General features: G+C 41.6%; 1 protein-coding gene across 1 annotated transcript in view; it reads right to left on the bottom strand.

The window, feature by feature from the left end:
- Window positions 1–18,517, bottom strand: part of LOC126257778 (probable G-protein coupled receptor Mth-like 10) — a 283,999-nt gene that overhangs the window by 93,047 nt on the left and 172,435 nt on the right. The window contains exons 2-4 of the mRNA XM_049955589.1: window positions 18,225–18,438; window positions 12,987–13,288; window positions 371–449 (exon numbers count right to left, since the gene is read on the bottom strand). Of these exons, the coding sequence (XP_049811546.1) occupies window positions 371–449; window positions 12,987–13,288; window positions 18,225–18,438 (595 nt within the window). The remainder of the gene's footprint in view (window positions 1–370; window positions 450–12,986; window positions 13,289–18,224; window positions 18,439–18,517) is intronic.

Raw genomic sequence — 18,517 nt, 5'->3', positions numbered from 1 at the left:
ATTACCGATCCTAAACCCTTTGTGGAGAACGTACTTACGCAGAGCGTCTCTCTCCCCATTGCCCACTGCAACGCGAAATAATTAATTTTTTGAACTTTAGGCGCTCATTTCTTTTCCAGCTCTTAGAAGTGAATGACCTGATAAAATTACCTCTCACCTGTTGTACATTCAAGTGTCCGTAGTATGTGGCAAGAAGGTAAGTAACTGATATTTGCTTCCTCGCTTTGCCGCAAATTCGAATTAACAGCACCAAAGAAACAATTTGTTGGCCGCTGCTTAGAGGCAGGGAGTAGACGAGCAAGCGAATCAGTGTCGAAAGACAACAGAAATTTTGCTTAATTGTTTTGAGACTTCTAAAATCTCTACTTACGTCACACTCAGCCAGACGTTAAAGGCGACGATGTTTAGCCAGAAGAAAGCCGCCAACAGCCAGTAGTACGTGAAGAAAGCTAAAAAATAAAATAAAACAAGGGTTATTCATGTCATATTTTCATGAGGATTCGTAATAAATTAGATAGTTCTAAAAAAATAGGTAGCCTGAAAAGAAACACACCTTAGTAAACATAAGCTATCCAACTCGCAACGTCGATATACACATTGTAGTCAGATCAATACACAACAGTTTTTCTTTAAATGTGTGGAGCAGAATGACGTATGTCTTCTGATAGCTTTCTGTCCACTTGTTATGGGCTAGAAAAACAATGGTGCGGTGTCAATTGAGAATAACAAAAAAACAGCATTTGCTTTTTACCTATACGGACCACTGCTATTTCGTGAGCCTCTGCTTAGTGCAGGAATGTCTAAATTAAGGAAGTGAGGTATTTTAGAGTTTAATTCCGATTTGACATAGAAGTCACAGTCCAGAGAAAGATGGAGAAGGCAGCGGCAGCTGCTTTCCTCAGGAAACATCCCGGCATATCCCTTTAGCAATTAATGAAATCACAGAAAACATAACTCAAAATGGCTGAAGAGCAATTTCAAGATATTCATCACTTGACTACAATTTGACAAACGAAATAGTTTCTGACTGTTATCGTAATATAGTCTGCTGTGATAATACCAGTTTATTTTTCGGTCTCTGTTTATTGAATCTTTATCTTTTACGTATTTGCTCACTCCTTTATCACTGTTATTACAACTGACAGTTTGTACTGCCAATTTGTAACAAGAATTATTGCTGACATCAACGGGCAAAAGATAACCCTCGATGACACACAGCGCTGACGTGGTAGATCCAACTACCCTGATCCTTCTATTTCCCTGTTTATGAAGAGCTGACCGAAGATTTAAGTCTTAAACAAAATTTTCCGTGACATGTTACATCTCTGTCGCATCTATAGTGCCAGAAGTGACTGCAAATCTCCAAAGTGTTCCCGTCAAATGGGAGCTCCACGTCAATTTTATATTTTACTTGATTAAATGAAATTATTCCGTGGAAAACTTATGCAGTTCTAGTTTATATGTCGATTTCGATTAAGCTTTACTATAAATATTTTAGTAGTAGTGATATCACTGTGCATTCCAGCACTAACATTTTATGTAGTTACATTTATGAGGAAGTGATTTAGAGACACCGCGAACAGAATAGTTTTGAGTGTTAAGTGATTTGAATATCTTGAATCTGTCCTTCACCAGAAGCCATATCGCGGTAAAATGAGGGCTGAGCGCCAGATCACCGGGTTTTGCGCGAGGCCGCAGCGTGCACACTTGGCTGAAGGCTGGAGACGACTCGTTGGCCGCTAAGGTGGTTGAAATGAAAGAGAGATGTATTATATTTCCAACGAAACTACAATGCCTTACAAACAAGATATGGAAAAACCAAGTACACCAAAAAAGTTGCAACTATGAGATAAGCTCCTTGCCACTTCAAGCAAAATTTTAGGATACATATTAAGAAAGTCAAAGTTGTTTTAATCGTGATGGATTATGAAATTAGAAACAACGGAACCCTGGAGCAACACGATCGTATGAAGTGTAAAATGAAGGCTGACGACGTCAGTAAACACCACACCAAACTGATTTTTAAACGCATGTGTATAAAGAATTACACCCGAATTTATTAAAAGATTATATGCTAATTTTCGCTTCTTTGACCTTTTCTGCCCACGTCCCATTTCTAATCCATTACATATGGAAACATTTCTATAGGTCTTTTTCTTGCGTTCACAGCGCCAGACATGCCCTAGTGGCCAAAACTGAAACTAAATTTTTTAAAGCGAAAATCGGTTCCGCATTTACGCCTTAGAATAATCCACCAAGTTTCGCTGACGTACGATTGTTATGGCCCACACTGGACGTCTGTGAGTAGTTGCACTTTAATTATAACTCATTAAATTAGAATGTTGGTCATTATTTAAGTGTCTACCTTGGATCCAGCAGTGTGTGAGCCCACAAAAAATATGTAAGGGCGAGCAGCAGGGCCCACGTTGGTCTGTTTGTTGGCTTTGTGTGCTGGTCGGTCGGTCGTCGCTGAGTCAGTCGAGGGGCCATGCGGCCAGCAGCCGCGTAAGTCTCACGTACGTGCAAGATTCTGCAGGATTTGGAATACTTTTGTGAGCGGAATTAAATATTTTAACTTGTCAGTGCTCTTAAATTATTTGACTGTGTTTTCGGTGAATGATTTTTGTGTAACTTTGGTTACGGGATTTGAGGCAACTGAACTATAATTATTACCTGCACTTGATATTTATATTCGTGTATGACAAACTTTTGCATGTTTTTCGCAGTGATTATTCAGGGTTCCGAATTTTATTTTACATTGCGATCGATAGTGGGGAAACTGCATTTTCCGACTTTGAATGTCTGTCTGTTGTTGATTTGTGTGAATTAATCTGCAGTTAAATGAACTTTGCTAGTTCGTGTTTCTGCATTCGATGCTATTATGGCACTACAAACATTACTATTATTGTTTAGTTATTTTTTTCTTTGAAAACCGTTATTTATGTGAGGCCACGATTCACGAATGCGTGAACATGATTTAAAAACATTTATTGTGTTGAAACTAGAATCATCTAGTTTCGACAACATAATTAATCCTTCAAGATTTATCTGCTCACCGACTTGTATATTTATTAAAAGGGTTAAAGGATCAATTCTGTAATAAATCTATGGCCTATAAGAGCGATAGCATACGATCGACCTCTCTGATAATAACGAGTCAAGCCATAAATTTAGGTCGTGCACTATCCAAACCGATAGCGGTCTATAAAACCGTGCGCTGGTAAGAGCTCGCGTACTGGCCTCCGGACGGCAACCGTAGGATGGGCAAGAGGTAGAGTACCAGCGCATGCGATCGCCAGGACCCGACATTTCCGGAGTAACGTAGGCTCTATTTCCACGTTACACCGAGTCAAGAGTGTATTGCGAGTTCCTGGGTTCGAGGAAAACCGCATCCGTCACAGTCAACTGCTGTGAGCAACAAATCTACTGTTGGATCACACGTATTGGTTCGCTTAGCACTCCACAGGCAACACCTAACTTCCGCAAGACACTCCGCGAACGCCGGTTTAAGGCCCAAGCGACACTAGCAGCCGCTTGGGGCGCCAAGCTGGGAGAGGCGCCAGAGGCAGCACAGCTGGAACATTCCTACACAGCACTGTCACTACTCGTTGCGGCCACTTGGGGCACCTAGCTTAGGATATTGCCTCTGGGACGAAGTTGTGCAGCTTGTTCCATTAGTACAGATGGAGGAGCTTGCTGGTCCAGGGAGTCATTTAGTTCAAAGAGAGATGTGCCGTGTGCGGAACAGCGTTGAAAGATGGCACTAGGATAGTGTCTGATGAGCGGTAGCGCTTGAGAATGTACCGGTTGTCTGAGAGGTACTTCTGTGCCTTTACAGCTCCCTCGATCATTACCCTAGGGTTCCTGAAATCATGTCATGTGGCTCCCCACATCTTGGCGTTAGATGTAGCAACTTTATGTCTCATTAAAACGTTAGCAGAATGTGTCCTTTCCCCTCGGCACCACCACACTCACCGAAGTTGGTCATCCATGATTTAACGTCAAAACCGATGCGACGCCACTCTCTAGCAGTCCAGACTCCCTGGGCACGGCACCATTTCAAAAACACCCGCCTATATTGTGGTGTCAACTGTACCGTATGCGTGATACAATGATTCAGTAGCCTGGACTTTGCTAGTCTCTGACCCAAGGCGCGAGACGACACCCGATGTAGTGTGTCCACTGCTCCACTGCTTGTGGTCGGTTAACACGCGCAGTTGCGACGGTGTTACGATGTGCTTGCCGTGCAATATAGCGATCCTCCTGTATTGTAGCCAGACATCCGTCGAAGAACATTACAGCTCTAATCATTTAAATACCCGCAAATAGTATGTACGTTTAAAAAATGTGGCTAAACGGGACCATTCCCTCCAGGAGCTGTTTACCAGTTTGGCTGCGACTGCTCTGTCTACTGCACAGTGCGTAGAAGATTACGGGAAGGAAATCCTAGGTCGACTCCGCGCGAGGGAACCGGGTGTGAGCTGCTACGAAACTACTTGAAACATTGGCTGGATTACTAATGAAACCATTGGCGTTTACTATCTGCAGACAGCCATAATGTTATTTATTTATTTACATGTCAAGTTCCGTAGGACCAAATTGAGGAGAAAATCTTCAAGGTCATGGAACGTGTCAGTACATGAGCTTACAACATAAAAGTAATAACAGATAAAAATAAATGTTCATGAACCTGAAAGAAAATCAGTCCATAAGTTTAAGCAAACGCTATCAGCATTACAATGAGAATCAGCTTAATTTTTCAAGGAACTCCTCGACAGAGTAGAAGGAGTGACCCATGAGGAAACTCTTCAGTTTCGATTTGAAAGCGCGTGGATTACTGCTAAGATTTTTGAATTCGAGTGGCAGCTTATTGAAAATGGATGCAGCAGTTTACTGCACACCTTTTTGCACAAGAGTTAAGGAAGTCCGGCGCAAATGGAGGTTTGGTTTCTGCCGAGTATTAACAGAGTGAAAGCTGCTTATTGTTGGAAATAAACTAATATTGATAACAAGAAACGACAATAAGGAATATACATATTGAGAGGCCAATGTCAAAATACCCAGACTCGTGAACAGAGGTCGACAAGAGGTTCGTGAACTCACACCACTTATTGCCCGAACCGCCCGTTTCTGAGCCAAAAATATCCTTCTACAATGGTAAGAGTTACCCCAAAACATAATACCATACGACATAAGTGAATGAAAATATGCAAAGTAGACTAATTTACGTGTCGAAGTATCACTCACTTTCGATACCGTTCGAATAGTGAAAATGGCAGTATTAAGTCTTTGAACCATATCCTGAACGTGGGCTTTGCACGACAGCTTACTATTTATCTGAACACCTAGGAATTTGAACTGTTCAGTTTCACTAATCATATGCCCGTTCTGTGAGATTAAAACGTCGGGTTTTGTTGAATTGTGTGTTAGAAACTGTAAAATCTGAGTCTTACTGGGATTTAATCTTAGTTTATTTTCTACAAGCCATGAACTGAGGTCATGTACTGCACTACTTGAAACCGAGTCAATGTTGCACACAACATCCTTTACTACCAAGCTAGTGTCATCAGCAAACAGAAATATTTTAGAGTTACCCATAATACTAGAGGACATATCATTTATATAAATAAGGATCAGGAGCAGTCCCAACACTGATCCCTGGGGTATCCCCAACTTGACAGTACCCCACTCAGATCCCACATCACAGCCGTTATCAACATTGTGAATAATGACCTTTTGCTGCCTGTTGCTAAAGTAAGAGGTGAACCAATTGTGAGCTACTCCCCTTATTCCGTAATGATCCAACTTCTGGAGCAATATTGTGAGATCAACACAGTCAAATGCCTTTGTTAAATCAAAAAATACGCCTAGCGTTCGAAACTTTTTGTTTAGCCCATCCAGTACCTCACAGAGAAAAGAGAATATAGCATTTTCAGTTGTCAAACGACTTCTAAAGCCGAACTGTACATTTGATAGCAAATCGTGTGATATAAAATGATCAATTAACCTTACATACACAGCCTTTTCGATAACTTTTGCAAACACTGATGGCATAGAAATAGGTCTAAAATTATCTACATTATCTCTTTCTCCCTTTTTATAAAGCGGCTTTACTACTGAGTACTTTAATCGCTTAGGAAACTGATCATTCCTAAAGGAAAAATTACAAATATGGCTAATACAGGGCTAACATGTGCAGCACAGTACTTTAATATTCTACTAGACACTCCATCATAACCATGAGAGTCCTTAGTCTTCAGTGATTTAATTATTGACTCAATCTCCCTCTTGTCTGTGTCACAGAGGAGTATTTCAGACGTCAAGCTCGGAAAGGCATTTGCTAAGAAATTTATATGATTTCCTGTAGAAACTAAATTTTTATTTAATTCACCAGCAATGCTCAGAAAATGGTTGTTAAATACTGTACATATATCTGATTTATCAGTAACAGAAATATTATTACTGCGAACTGACTTTATATCATCAACCTTGTGCTGCTGACCAGACACTTCCTTCACAACTGACCATATGGCTTTAATTTTATCCTGTGAATTAGCTATTCTATTTGCATACCACATACTTTTTGCCTTGCTAATAACATTTTTAAGCACCTCACAATACTGTTTGTAATGGGCCACCGTAGCTTCATTGTGACTACTTCTAACATTTTGATATAATTCCCGCTTTGTTCTACATGATATCCTTATCCCACTAGTCAGCCAACCGGGCTGTCCATTACTGCTAGTACCCCGTTTAGAATGTTCTAATGGAAAGCAACTCTCAAAGAGCATGAGAAATGTGTTATGGAAAGCATTGTATTTGTCATCTATATTATCGGCACTATAAACATCTTGCCACTCTTGTTCCTTGACAAGTTTTGAAAAACTCTCTATTGCTGTTGGATTAACTTTCCTACGTAGTTTGTAATTAAATACGACGTTGGTTTGAGTATAAAAACCTTTTAATGTTAAAATTTGTGCATCATTGTCTGAAAGCCCATTGACCCTTTTACTAACAGAATGCCCATCTAGTAATGAAGAATGAATAAAAATATTGTCTATGGCTGTGATACTATTCCCCTGCACCCTAGTTGGAAAAAACACAGTTTGCATCAGATCATATGAATTTAGGAGATCTACCAACATCCTTTTCCTTGCACAATCATGTACAAAATTAATATTGAAGTCACCACATATAACTACTTTCTGGTACTTCCTACAAAGTGAATCAAGAACCCTCTCTAGCTTAAGCAAAAATGCTCTGAAGTCGGAGTTAGGGGACCTATAAACAACAGCAATTAGAAGTTTAGTTTCACTAAATTCAACTAATGCTGCACAACTTTCAAATATCTGTTCAGTTCAGTATCGTGATACGTCTATGTACTCAGATGAAATACTGTTTTTTTACGTACAGAGCCACTCCCCCACCCCGCAAGGAACTCTTTGAGAAACAGCCAGCTAATCTGTAGCCTGGTAGAGGAAGCCTCTGAATTATCAAATTATTTAAGTGGTGCTCTGATATACCAAAAGTTTCAGAGTTAACATCTATTAGCAGTTCACTAACTTTATCTCTAATACCTCTTATATTTTGATGAAATATGCTAATTCCTTCTCTACTTGGAAACATTACATCCTCTGGAGGTGAGCCCTTAGTTAGAGGCACTTCCTTTAAGCAGGTATACGTATCAGCTGACTTCAGTCTAAAAAAGGTGCAGCTCTAACACCAACTACTACAGGAATTTTTCCATGAGTGATACCACTACCACCACCACCACCACCCACTTACACTGTCACCAATAAGCTTAGCCAGCCTCCCCTTCCCATACCTATTGAGGTGCAGGCCATGCCTAGTGAAACCCCATCTACTGATAGACCCAACTGGCACCACTGAGATGTGATCCATGCCCTCCGCCATCAGTGCCCTCCCCAGCCCCACATTAACGCGCCTAACAGCCGCATTAAGGTGAGGCCGATCATGACGCTGAAACAGTTGCACGAAATGCACATTAGTGCCACCAATTTGAGTAGCTATCTTAACCAAGTCACCACTGACATCATATTCCCCGTCCCTATCGAGACTGTTCCCTGCTCCACCCACTATCACTACCTGATCCTCTTTCGTAAAATTCGTACATAACTCCCCTATGCTTTCAGTCATCTGAACCAATCCTGCACTAGGCTTCACAATGCTGGTGACCTGGTACTAACTCCCCAACACTTCCTGCAACTGCTGGCCCACACCTCTACCGTGGGAACTACCTAGCAGCAGAACCTTCTTTCTGCTAGACTTTGCAACTAACCTAGGCCTCCTAATTGCTAAGGACTGCTGCAAGTTACCTACATCTACGGCTACACGAGGCTCCTCTCCACTCAACTCTGACAGTTGGTCGTATCTATTGCATGTATGCAAAGTAAAACTGTCTGAATACCTCCTCTTCCTAGCTACCTTCTTGCCAACTGCCAGTTCCCATTCCCCACCTCCCTTCACCCTCCTCAACCTATCTAGTTCCTCCTTTGCGCATAATGCATCGAAGCCCTATTAACTGCAGATTACCCAATAATACACTCATTTATTTAGGAACTCTTTCATTCAGAAACTGATGTACTGAACACATGAAAGTAACTAAAAAGTACTCGAGAACAAACAGAAACACAGAAGGAAAGAAAACGAGGTGAATTAATGAACTTACATTTGACGCAGTGAGTCCAGCCCTATGAACTAGTGACAGGGGAATTATTGGCCTTAACATGGTAAAATGGGATACCATATTCGTATTATGTCGTATCAATAACTATGAATGAAGTACCTAATGTTAATCATATTTCGTATTGGACGACTGAAGAAGTTCTTTGCAGTTTCTCACCGGGTTTTATAACGTTCAACTCTCTCACTCCCCTTTTCATCCCTCACCAGAAATTGTTATGTTCTCAAAAATATTATTCTAAGTACAAAAACCAAGACGATGGCTCTCAATTCCTGCGTGAGACACTTTTAAGCTCGTACACCGAAGTGCATTTTACTGCACACAGATAGGAATGCATTGCCAGATGCATAGGTTCCTGGACCTTAAAGATAGTGCTTAATCAGCGATAACTGCCGTAGCGCAAGACAAACTGTGACCTGGAAGTACTGCGCATAATGAATGACGGGTGCGTCTAAGTGAATACACCATCCAGGAAGGCACAGTTAGGCTCATGACTAGAGGGACATCATCGGTTTTCGGTACAGTGATGCTGATAATGAGCCACATTCCGGTAGTAATACTTCTATATTGTTGTTGATAAACTGTGAAACTTCGTGTGACACAAGAACTACCTATATATCCGAAGATTCTTCTCATTTAAGAACGATGTGCTCTGTTCTGTTGGCTAGGAACTCTTAGATCCAATGACAAAATTCGTATGTGATCCGCTCACTCAAATTCTGTTTGTTAGGATGCAGTGTGGAACTGCATAGAGCTCGTTCCGGAAACCGAGTAGGGCTGTGTTCACATGACGGAAATTTGACTCGCGTTTTCCAATCGCACGTTTAGACATCCAACATTCAACTTACAGCTGATCACATGAGCCCAAAATATCTATCGACGGAAACGCACGTTGAGGTTAGAACGATAGGTAGCGTCCATGTGCTGTTGAGCTGACTGCGCGTTTCCGTCGTACCAGCCGTATTTTCTAAGTATTTCTCTTAGTTTTCTTTGTTGTTCGTTGCGAGAACTGAGTGAATACTGACATCGAGCTATGCATTGTTGAAATAGAAATTTTCTAAGTATTTGTTATTTTTATTTGTTGCGCATTGCGAAAAATGAGTGAATACTGAAATCGAGCTATTAATTGTTGAAGTAGAAAAACACAGCATTTTGAAATATTCCGTTATAATCGTATAAAAATAAAATTTTGAGAGGGCGCGACTGGGAAGAATTGGTTTTGATCCTCTTTCATGGAAACGATTAAGAAAAAAATGAAAAATGGAGATCATAAAACTTTATTGTTAGCAAGTACACTTTCCTTCACATCTTCTGCATGTTCAAGTCTACCTAAATTAACAAAATACAGGCTGTTTCAAAAAGAATGACCTGATTATAAAAGTAGATATTTATTGATAAAAACATACTACAAACAAGGAATGGATTGCAAATACTCACAAAATCTTTGTTATTACAAATGCTGTATGTGACCAGTAGCACAGCGCAACAACTTCTAGAGGATAGCTGTGTTCTTCATAAACTTTACACGGTGTGTCTGCTTTTACAGGTGTTACGGCGGTTGTTATTTTGTTCTTCACGTTTTCTATGTCACGAGGTGAAGGAGAGAGGAACACACTTTCGTTCACATATCCCCACAAGAAGGAATCGCATGGGGTTATGTCTGGCGATGTTGGAGGCCAAGAATGCAGGGCAATGTCTCGGGGGACCGTGCACCCTATCCACCGTTGAGCTATCTTCAAATGCTGCAGAACTCGCTTTTCCACAACTTCAGGAGGACCCCGATGACTTCGTTTATCAACAGGGTGGAGCTCCACCAAACTGGCACAAAAACGTACGTCAGTTTCGCAATGACACTCTGCCTCAACGCTGGACAGGACGCACGGGAGCCCAGCATCCTTGGCCTTCAATGTCGCCAGAAATGACCTCATGCGATTTTTTCTTATGGTGATATGTGAAGGAAATTGTGTTCATCTTCCATTTATCTCGCGACGTAGAAGAAGTGAAGAACAGAATAACAGCCACCATAAATTGCATAATAGCAGATTCAATCCGAAAAGCTTATGAATCGAATTTAGCTATCGTCCAGATTTATTCGTGTTGTTGCTGGTGGTCACATAGAGCATTTGTAACAGCATAGCTAAAACTTCACGAGTTTTTGAATATTTTGCAATCCATCCAATGTTTATAGTATGTTCTTATCAATAAATATGGAGTTTTGAAATCAGGAAACACTTTTAGAAGCACCCTGTATTATGGTTTCCTGACAATGTCATCAGGCGAGCCATCTCTTATTATGAAAGATATAATCCTCTTGTTAGAGAAGTTTTATTTGTCCAGATCGCAGTAATCAGATATATGGACTACTCGTTTCGGCCAATAGGTAGTTGGTAAGTTATCCAGAACGTTATCTGCTGATGACGGGTAGTCCATTCATACAACAGAGATGTATCATGTTCGAATCCATTTCTCATTCCAACATGGTTGTTAAGTATTGTAATCGCTTTTGCAATGTGTTCGGCACAATTCACACTAACATCTAATGGGAGATGCAGTATTCTCCACTTATTACACACTATGCGAAAAGCACTCAACATTTCAACGTCCTAAAGTTATCCGACAGTTAAATATCTTTTTTCCATAAGTCGGCTGTAGGGTCTCATTAAATTTTGCGCCAGCTCAAATGCTTAATCACCTACGTTCAGGCAGGGAAGTGCCCTCTCTGCTAAAGGTCCTTGTTTCGGTACATCCAAAGGTTTTCCCGCTAGTTATTCCAATAGACCGGAATCTCTGAGGAGCGGTTAGCTTTTCCGTAAGAGAGAAAGTCTAACCAGATAAAGCGAGAGCATTAGAGAAGAAAATGTTTTTAAGTGAAGCATAAGGAACTTTAATGTTCCTGATTTTGTATTGTGACGTGTTTACCATCGAGAGCTCCAATACAATGGGAAACACTGCGTACTGTTTCGAATAATTGAAGTGTTTCAGTCCATTTTTTTCCTCACCTGGTGTATCAGAATGTCTTTCAGTTTCATCCAGATAACTGAACGAACAATCACAGACACAGTCGATTTTCTAATTTTATGTGAATGGTGCAGCTCAGCCCCTTACAACGAGCCTACACCTGCGTAATTCTGGAGTACAGCGAACGTGGATACGGCTGGAACTGATGTACCCGTACAACACGATACGCCACCTGTTATAATATTTTGTAACATTGGTAAAGCATATTTTCTCATTGTGAGTTTATTGATTTATTTCGACGTTTGGAGACCTGTGTTTCTCATGACACGTTTATTCATCTTCCTTTATTTCTCACAGCCTATGTCGCTGTATTTTCAAGTTTCTACTAAGAACATTGATTATCATATGTGACTATGTTTCCACATCCATTTATCAGCAGAGAATTTTGATGTTATCAAAATATAAATCTGCTAAAATACCATAATTTCTTGTTTCTAAAACTGATTATTTAAATTTAAGAAAAATGTAATTATTATTCGATGTAAACTATTTACATAAATGTCATCTGTGAAAAAATGTCGATATTTATGATACTCTATGATCCGTCGGTGTAAGGCTTTTGTATCTTTGGTTTATGTTACTCTTTCTGGGGAGAATGGAAGAGACGAGTCGAAATGTAATTTGTCTTCATTATACCCAAGTGAAATATGTATCTTTATATGAAGATATGTAAAAAAATTTGCTCTTATTCAAGAGTGATTTCAATTCATGTTTCATTTTGAAGGAATTTAATTTATACTTGATTACATTATTTTGATAATACGATAGAGCTGCATTATTGATAATTTTGACGGATGACTGAATTACGACCGAATATGAAGATTAACAGATTGTTTTTAAAATTTTTCAAGATCCAGGCACCCTCTAGGCAAGATTATACTCCGTTTTATTTCAGGACAACGAGCTACAGTAACAACATGAAACTAAAGACTTGTATTATTTTCAACCATTTACTTTCAGAAAGTTCTGTGTTAACGTAACAGACTGTCACCTGCGCCCTGTAGTTTATCTTGATCAATTTTACGTCTTGTGTGCACAGACAGAATTGTGATTGTGGTTTTATTTTAATTATACGACAGGTGAGAGTTGTTTAGACATCCGTGTACAAGACGTATGGAACGGAAAGAGACTGCGCTCTACCGCTCGTCAACTGACCATTTGGGAATTCGATCGTGCGATAGCGTGCGTTACATCTGAACTTAGCCTACACGGCCTCTACTTCGATGGACGTTATGTGATAGAAACTGGTAGGAGTGAAGCTCACCCATGAAGACGCACTGGACGTTGCCGATGACGTGGCTGGTGAGCTGCAGCAGGCCGAGCCCGAAGCTGCCCAGAGCCAGCGAGCCCATGTAGCCGCTGAGGCAGAGCCCATCGCGGTCGCGCAGCGGCGGCAGCCACAGGTAGATGGCGAGCGTGGCCAGCAGGAAGGCGACCGACACCTGCAGCAGCACGCCGTACGCCGACACCACGGCGCCCGGCGTCCGCCCGACGTCGTCTTCATCTGGGAAGCACACCACCGCGCCCGCCACGCTGCCGTTGGGCCACATCTCCGTCACGCAGAACCTGCCGACCAGCGATCTTCAGGTGGCGTGCAACAGTTTTCGGATACTGTCAAATAAAACTTCTGCGCATTATACACATCTCAGTTCCTGCGAGAAACAGTATCAAAAAACTGCCATAAAATTAGAAGGAAGGTCAGCATTGGCCGTAATTTTGATGATTTATTAACAGCAAAATCGATTTTCGATCACATAATGATCATCTTCAGTGCCGGAAGGTAAACATTTCACATAGCGATCAGTGAATAAGAAACAAAACACCACTAATACAACTGAGTATAAACTACTGCTGATAAGAACATACCTCTAGCGTACAAATTAAAGCTCGTAGGCACTAGTGTCTAGTTATTAGCAGTCACGGAAGCTATGAAACGATCACAATAACTGAAGCCTCTTGTTTACATTCACCTATACAGCAGATCTCGGCGTGATAAGGGCTTGGAACGCCCACTATGTGACGTGTGATGGTTTCATAACTTCTGTGACTGCTAATAACTAGTGTAAGTAGGCTGTTTAGGTTTTTATATTGGTAACGCCACGTAGCGCTCTGAAAATCACTGGCTGTGCAGTCTGTGGCTGGTTTGCATTGTTGTTGGCCATTTTAGTGTTGGGCAGCTAGATGTTAATAGCGCGTAGCGTTGCGCAGTTGGAGGTGAGCCGCAAGCAGTGGTGGATGTGGGAGAGAAATGGCGGAGTTTTGAAATTTGTAAGACTGGATGTCATGAACTGCTATATATATTATGACTTTTGAACACTATTAAGGTAAATACATCGTTTGTTCTCTATCAAAATCTTTCATTTGCTAACTATGCCTATCAGTAGTTAGTGCCTTCAGTAGTTAGAATCTTTTATTTAGCTGGCAGTAGTGGCGCTCGCTGTGTTGCAGTAGCTTGAGTAACGAAGATTTTTGTGAGGTAAGTGATTTGTGGAAGGTATAGGATAATGTTAGTCAGGGCCATTCTTTTGTAGGGATTTTTGAAAGTCAGATTGCGTTGCGCTAAAAAAATATTGTGTGTCAGTTTAGTGTTGATCAGAATAGGTAAAGAGCGAAATGTCTGAAGTTCAGTTTTGCTTAGCTGTTTGAAAATCAAATAACGTAAGGGATATACCAGCACAGTAATTCACTAATTTTTCTAAGGGGACGTTTCACTAGACACCAGTGCCTATGAGCTTTAATTTGTACGCTAAAGGTATGTTCGTACCAACAGTTGGTTTATACTCAGGTGTATTTGTGGTCTTTTGTTTCTCATTCACTGATCGCTATGTGAAATGTTTAACTTCCAGCACTGAAGATCATTATGTGATGGAATGCCTCGGCGACGTGGTTACCGTCGTCGCTGGCGGCGCAGCGTTCCTGTCTATCGTGCTTTGAAGGCGATAGACATTGATCTTTCTGGACAGTTCAATAAACAACAATTAATTGGAGGTCCAAACGTATTTCGTGGACTCCGTTTGAACTTTACATGTGATGTACAAGCCGTGTTTGGAGGTAGTACATGGCTCACACTTGCTGTAGTATGGGGCAATCATTGTGATTATGGTGGCCTTGAAGCTTTCCCAGATGCAAATATTCTTACATGGAAGACATGGAGTGTAGCAGAGACAAAGGGACTCTTAGCAAAAGTTACATATGGTACACTTGTTCCCAGTATGCCATTTGTGTTGAGTACTAGAAGGAAGGAGAAACTAAATGCCGATGAGTATCTGTTTATATGGGCTAAAGTTGGTAATGGAAATTGTAAAATAAAAATCAATGGTGACTGTATGTTATATTACAGACAATAAAGTTTGTCCTACCCGAGATCCATCCTTATCTATCCCGTGAGACTCTCAATAAAAAACTTCAATATATGCATAATCGTTCCAGTGCAACTATTTTTCCAGAAAAGTAACTGTCAACATGCTGGACATAAAAATCAGCAACTTAAAATATTTCTCAAGAACTGCAAAACAAAAAAAAGTTTTCCACCACCCTCACGACTTTTAGCTTGCGCTTTTTTCCGGAAATCCCTTTTTCTGTGCTCTAGTCAACACAAGAAATCGCTACGTACAGGTGTAACCGAGGTGAAAATAACCTTCTTTCTCACAAGAGCAGCTTACGAACTTCCCCTCACCGACTTCGTGCATATTGACAGGGTGTGTATGGCACGACTAGGACTTCGACGTTTATATACAGGAAGACCCAACCCTCAACTATTTTCGAGAAAATCGAGTTTGAAAATTTTAGGCGTACTTACGAGTACATTAAGGTGGCAAAAGTCATGGGACAGCGGTACGCACATATACAGATGGTCGTAATATCGTGTACACAAGGCATAAAAGGTCAGTGCAATGGCGGAGCCGTCATTTGTACTCGAGTGATTCATGTGAAAACGTTTCCGACATGACTATGGCCGCACGACGGGAATTAACAGACTCTGAACGCGGAATAGTAGTACGAGCTTCAAGCATGGAACATTCCATTCGGAAATGGTTAAGGAATTCAGTATTCCGAGATCCGCAGTGTCAAGAGCGTGCAGAGAATACCAAATTTCAGTCATTACCTCTCACCACGGACAACGCAGGGGCCAATGGCTTTCACTTAACGACCGAGAGCATCTGCGTTTGCGTAGAGTTCTCAGTGCTGACAGACAAGCAACACTGCATGAAGTAACAATACAAATCAATGTGGGATCTATCCGTGCGGTTAAAGGCGCTGCAGTCTGGAACCGCAAGACCGCTACGGTCGCAGGTTCGAATCCTGCCTCGGGCATGGATGTTTGTGATGTCCTTAGGTTAGTTAGGTTTAACTAGTTCTAAGTTCTAGGGGACTACTGACCTCAGCAGTTGAGTCCCATAGTGCTCAGAGCCATTTTGTGGGATCTATGACGAACATACCCGTTAGGACAGTGCTTCGAAATTTGGCGTTAATATGGTATGGCAGCAGACGATCGACAGGACTGTCTTTGCTAATAGCACAGCAACGCCTCTCCTGGGCTAGCGACCTTATCGGTTGGACTGGATATCTGTGCCCTGGTCAAATGAGCCCCGATTGCAGGTCGTTTGAGGTATATTAGGGGTCGAGTGTGGTGCAGACCCCACGAAGCCATGGACTTATCAACAAGGCACTGTGCCAGTTGGCGGTGGCTCCATAATGATGTGAGCTGTGTTTACACTGAATGGACTGGTTTCTCTGGTCCAACTGAACCGATCATTGACTGGAGACCATTCGCAGCCACTCATGGACTTCATGTTTCCAAACAACGATGTCATGTCACCGGGCCACAATTGTTCGCGATTGGTTTTGCAGAACATTCTGGACAATTCGAGCAAATAATTTGGCCACCCAAGCTGCTTCACTACGCCGGGAAAAAGGAAATCCGACACAACATTATGAGGTATCCGAAGACTTTTGTTCAAATGTTCAAATGTGTGTGAAATCTTATGGGACTTAAGCTCACACACTACTTAACCTAAATTGTCCTAAGGACAAACACACACGCCCATGCCTGAGGGAGGACTCGAACCTACGCCGGGACCGAAGACTTTTGTCCCTTAGTGTACTTTGAATAGTCACTACTATTCAAGGAGTCCGCAACAGAGCGAATAAGGGCTTAGTTTCACTAGCGCGAGTTTTCTGGATTAGATCTCGTTGCCGGTCGTTTTTTTTCATTCCATGTAATTCTAATTGCAATGAATGTGCAAAATGAATCATTTATTATTTTCATACTCTGTCACAAAAAATATGGTGAATCTGTACAATTTCGGAAGCAGGTTCCCATTATAACCGCATTTGACGTTCATTACACGTCTGTACGTCGGAATGACTAGGCTATTGTTTGCTATGTTTCTACGATCAGCGTCATCCTGATTCGAGGCGGCCTCCATAGAGTACACATTATAATTGTCACAAATGCATGTAAAAAAATGTAAATAAAATTACTGATTTGTTTGAACGTTTTCGTATATACTTTTGTGATTCCAGTCTCTTTATGATTTTTTCGTTTTTCAGGATGAACATCATGAAAATAATAAAAGGGGCATTAATGTTGATCATCTACAATGTCCTAATGAATCTGTACTTAAAATTAACTGAGAATGAAAAAAATACTAGCAGCAAGATTCGACCCAGACATTTCGCACTTATGAAACTAAGCTCTTACTAGCTCGGCTGCTGACACCTTGAATACAAATTACCATACAAAGTATATATGCACGCCTGAAATTTTGAAGCTCTATTTTTCTCGAAAACGATTATAGTTGGGTCTTCTTGTTCACACATGTTTGACTGCTAGTCGTGCCCAACTCACCCAGTTAGTATGAGTGCAACCAATTAGAGTGCAGTTCGATAGAACTTGCTGTCTCTCCAGCTGCGAGCGGGACAGTGCAGTTTGTGCAGACGCTGTTGAGTCTGTCGACCTGTCACTAGGGAGAACTCCAGCTTCGTATCTATACGGTAGGGAAATGTTGCCAACGGTAATGCTATTTTTTTTAATAAATGTGTTATTAGCTGCTGGTGTACATACTTTTTATGAGTCAGTTCTGCACGTGGTCTAAACCTATTCTTTTCACATGATGAGCACTCTATTCACTGCAACAGACGTTTACGATAAATACGAGTGAAGAAACTGGTTAATTTCCAGACCAATCAGTGCAAAACCGAATGGGAGTGCCGTTTCTCTCTGTGGCTCAGTGGTAAAATGCCAGACTACAAATTCCAGCCAATCCTAGGAGTTTTATCTGTCACCCTTCACTTCTTTCACCTCTGGCAGTGTTTGCTGACATGAAAAATACTGAGCTGCAACGTGGTTCGAAATCAACATTAAACTGTAGCTCCAACTACAAATGGCTGTACAAGTCAGTTTAAAGGTTGGAGGAAGGCAACGGCATACCAGCTCCAACAGGACCGTGCCCGGTAAAGCACTGTGCTGTTCAAAACAATATTCGGATTTATGACGTACTTGCCAGGGGGCTCGTCGATCCTGATGCCGGAGGCGATGAAGAAGAGGTGTCCGTCGTCCCCGACTGCAAGCGGCTCGGCCTCTGCGGCGGCGTCCAGGAAGTAGGCGGTCGAGCAGTTGTCCAGGTTGAGCGGCGAGCCGTCGTCGCACGTGCGGCCCCCGGGCAGGCCGCCGCCGCCGGGGCAGCACAGGTAGCTGGCGGCGGCGCAGCCCACTGCGGAACCACAACACGCCAGTGAGATTAGCTGCATCATCACCAGCAACAATACAGTACGGTGGAATAGTCCAGTCAA

The sequence above is a fragment of the Schistocerca nitens genome, chromosome 1 (genome assembly GCF_023898315.1).
Source record: "Schistocerca nitens isolate TAMUIC-IGC-003100 chromosome 1, iqSchNite1.1, whole genome shotgun sequence".
NCBI classification, from domain to species: domain Eukaryota; kingdom Metazoa; phylum Arthropoda; class Insecta; order Orthoptera; family Acrididae; genus Schistocerca; species Schistocerca nitens.
This window is presented reverse-complemented; position numbering and strand designations above follow the sequence as displayed.